General features: G+C 50.6%; 1 protein-coding gene across 1 annotated transcript; it reads right to left on the bottom strand.

The window, feature by feature from the left end:
- Nucleotides 1–317: 317 nt before the first annotated feature.
- Nucleotides 318–1,070, bottom strand: LOC136499845 (uncharacterized). Its single transcript, XM_066495353.1, has one exon. It carries the CDS (start codon nucleotides 1,068–1,070, stop codon nucleotides 318–320), a length of 753 nt encoding a protein of 250 aa, XP_066351450.1.
- Nucleotides 1,071–3,897: the final 2,827 nt, after the last annotated feature.

Below are 3,897 nucleotides of genomic sequence, written 5' to 3'. Positions count from 1 at the left end.
TCTGAAAGGAGTGATCAAGCGTATTTTTTCCTCATCTTCCTGGTTCATCCAAATTTGATGGTAACCTGAAAAATAGTCTAGGAGTGATAAGAGCTCGCAACCGGCCACTGAGTCGACGAGGGTGCTTATTCTTGGTAATGGGAAATCATTCTTAGGGTAGGCTTTGTTTAGGCTCGTCAAATAAACGCACATTCTCCACTTGCCATTTTTCTTTTTGACTTGCATGACATTTGATAGCTATGTTGGGTATTTAACTGGTGGATGACTCAGCGTTGAGCAATCTTTGGACCTCTGCCTTGGCTATCTGCTTTCTTTCTTCAGACATTTTGTGAAGCTTTTGCTTGATCAGGGGGGTGATTTTTGTCAACATCAAGGATGTGCTCAATGATGGACCTATCTACCCCTCGGAGGTCCTCTACTGACCATGCGAAGATGTTGTTGTTGTCACGTAGGAAATGGATGAGCTCGGCCTCGGTTTTGCCATCCAGCATAGCAGAGATGATGACCTGCTTGCTGGTGTTACCTTCGAATAGTGGTACTTTCTTTGTTTCGTCTGCTGGCTTCACCCTGACTTGTTGTTCTGGTTTGTTTGGCGAGGGTATCTTGACTTTTGGCTTTTCTTTTCCCAGGTTGTGTACATTTTTCTGCCCTGGGGTGGCTATTTCTTCTGCTATTCTAGCGAGGTCCTGGTTGTTGTACACGGCAATGACGCCTCTGGCAGAGGGCAGTTTCATACAGAGATAGCTCGGGTGAAGGACTACGCTGAATATGTTTGTGACCCCTCGGCTGAAAATTGCATTGTAGTTGTATAGCATGTCAACCACATTGAAGGTTATGTGATCTATCCTGCTGTTGCTTTGGTCACCGAAGGTTACTGGGAGTGTGATTTTGCCTATGGCTTTGACTTGTTTGCCCCTGAATCCGTATAGCGGATGTCCAGCCGGCTGGAGAAGGTTTCTGTCTAATTTCATGTTGTCGAAGGTTGAAGCAAATAGGATGTCGGTGGAGCTACCAGTGTTGACCAGGATCCTTATTACTGCCCAACCAGCCATGTTTGTCTTGATGACCATGGTAGTGGTGTGAGGGTAGTCTTTTAGTTTGAGATCCATGCTATCGATGGTTATTGGGATGTGAGACCACTATGAGTTCTTGTGTGGCCCTTCAGTGGCTAGGTGGTGTACCACCTCATATGCTCTTTATGCTGTCTCTTGTTGTCATGGTCGTTGTTGGATCCTCCGGTGATTGTGAGTATTACACCAAAGGTTGCGGCTAGGTTGTTGATTGTTGTTTGAATGGGTTGGCTCGCAGGTTCTAGTTTTACTTGCTATTGCTATGGCTGGGTTGGTGGTGGCAGGGGTGGTGGTGGTAAGGCTGGGTGCTAGCTTTGTATTTGTGGTGCGGTGGATGGGTGAATAATCGTGTATGGTTGGCTGTTGGGGCGATTGCTGTAGCCGTATGATGGTTGTGGGTTGTCATAGGTGTTGTAATAATGATTGGAGGGATTGTAGCCGGCGAAGGTTGGGTATTGCTGAGGATGTTGTTGTGAGATGATGCCATAGTTTACTGGTGTGTATTGGTATGGAGTAGTTGCGGGGGTGGGTTGTCTCCTTGTGTAGTTAACAGGTTTTGGTGGGCCTGAAGCGGCGGCTTGCTGTGCTTCTTGATATTCTTTTCCCTTCGCAAAACATGCACATTGCTTTGTCGAGTGGCCTTTGCCTGGTCTGTAGAAATGGCAGTATAGCTTCGCTGGATCTGTTGGGTTGGGTCTGCTTTGGGTATTGTCTCTGTTGTCATTCTGGCTGTTGGTGGGGGTCTATTGAGATCTTGGACATGGTTGCTGTTTTGGCGTTGCGGAGGTGTGACCTCTATGGTATTGATGTTGATTGGTTCATTGCAAGGGTACTGATTGCACTGTGGTGGCCTCGGAGGTGGGCGTGTTTGAGGTTTCAAAGTCTCGATCTTTGAACAGAAGACGGTGTCTGATCTGATGTACTTTTCCATGACCTCATGCAACTATGCGATGGTTTTTGGTGGCTAGCTTCCACGCGAGCCTCGAGGAACATGGCCCTGGTCTTACACCATTAACTGCTGCTAGGATCACTGCATCATCTATTATGTTTGGTGTCCTCTCCCTAAGCTGGACGAATCTTCACCAGAAGTCTCGGAGGGGTTCTCTTTTGGCTTGAGTGCAGGTGAATAATTCCATGGGATTGGTTGTCGAAGGGCTGATACCTTTGAAATTGTTGCACAACTTTTCGCGGAGACTCCCCTAGGAATCTATTGAGCCTGGTGGGAGGTTGCTATCCTAGCATTGGGCAATGTCCCTTGCTATAATTACGAAGGATTTCGCCATGGTATACTCATCCCCACCTGTTGCCGCCACTGTCGCTTCGTAGCTCATTACAAATTGGCGAGGGTCTATGCTTCCGTTGTACCTTGGTAGGTTCTGTGGTTTGTACTCGAGTGGCCAGTTTCTGGTTTAGAGTATCTGGGTCAATGGGGATTTTGGGTCGTATGGCATTGGTGGAGGTTGGTTTCTATGGTGCTGTTGTATGACTGGGGGAATGTATTCTAGGTAGATCTGGTGAAAACGAGGTGGTGGTGGGGAGGGTGGGTTCGGATGGAGTGGAGGTGGATTTGGGTGGAGCAGAGGTGGATTGGGTGGAGCGGAGGTGGTAAGTCGTGTTGTTCGGGTAGATAGTTTGGGTTAGCTTCGATCGAAGCTAGGTACTCATCCATTTGCCTGAGTTGTTCCCAGGCTTTGTTTGCCTTTTGCCTTATCACTTGTAGGCGTGCCTGCCTCTAGTGGGCTTTGACTCAACGTCTTTTCTCCTAGAGCTCCTCATGCATTTGGTTTAGGGCCTCGAGGCCTCTCGCTTCTGCATCTTCATCGTCGTCTTCCGATACGTGGCTGGTTTCTTCTGTCCTGGACTGTTTGGGTTGGGGGTTGGCTCTGGCCCTGGCTGCTTCGGCACCCTCTGACTCGAGCAATGTTCTCGTCGGTTGAGCGGCGGGTTGGAGTACTGGAGTCCCACCGGCTCTGCTTGCGGAGGTTCTCGCCGTTGGGTCCCCCCCTCGTGGCGGGGGCGGGTCCCTTTGGGTGTTTGTTCTTGTTGTTGCCATTGCTTTCGAGGAGTGGCGGACTGGGGTCCCCGTGGACGGTGCCAACTGTGAGGTCACTCCTAGCCTCTCGCCCTCGCTGAGGGACACGGGGGGAGAGGCCGAGGGTTTCCCATAGGTGAAGGACTAGACCGTCGTGAAGGGATAAGCGAGGGTATAGGAAAGCGAGGCGATGGAAAAATACGGATTAAATGCTCATTAATTTGTCTGAAAAAGTTCACCTGTCTCTTACACGAGCGCTCCGGGCATTTATAGGCCATACCTGGAGACGCGGTGGAATTACATTAGGGTTAGACCCGAGCAGATAAACGCTATACAAGAGCCAGGGGTACGGCGGTAATCTCCTTTCCTCAGCCAACCACCCCTAGGCCCAATTGCTGACGGAATGGTCCCTTCCTGTGGCTGGCAGCGAGCTTCGTGCGCCCCCATCAAGGGTTCGCTTGCCGCCACCGTCTTGCGACCTTCTCGCCACGCTCCTTCGGCGCAGCTGACCTTCGGCCGTGCCACCTGAACACATAGATGAAGTAAACCGATCAAGGGCACCCTCGTCGCGGGGGCGGTACCCAGGACGAGGGTGGGTTAGTCGAGCCAGCGTCATGTCGAGGGTTAGGGAAGGAGCGGTGCCGGGGGTACCTCCCCCCAACAGAGTGGCTGGCCCAGAGGTTCAACCAACACTGGTTTATTTAATAACGCTGGTGAGTTCTTCTGTAGCCTTTCACCGTCTTACCACCGTTGCATATCTCCAAGGCTCCCCCCTCTTCATCTCTTGCAGTGCTG

This window comes from Miscanthus floridulus, chromosome 13, assembly GCF_019320115.1.
Source record: "Miscanthus floridulus cultivar M001 chromosome 13, ASM1932011v1, whole genome shotgun sequence".
NCBI lineage: Eukaryota > Viridiplantae > Streptophyta > Magnoliopsida > Poales > Poaceae > Miscanthus > Miscanthus floridulus.
Note: the sequence above shows the minus strand (reverse complement) of the source record. Positions and strands in the feature narration are given on the sequence as shown.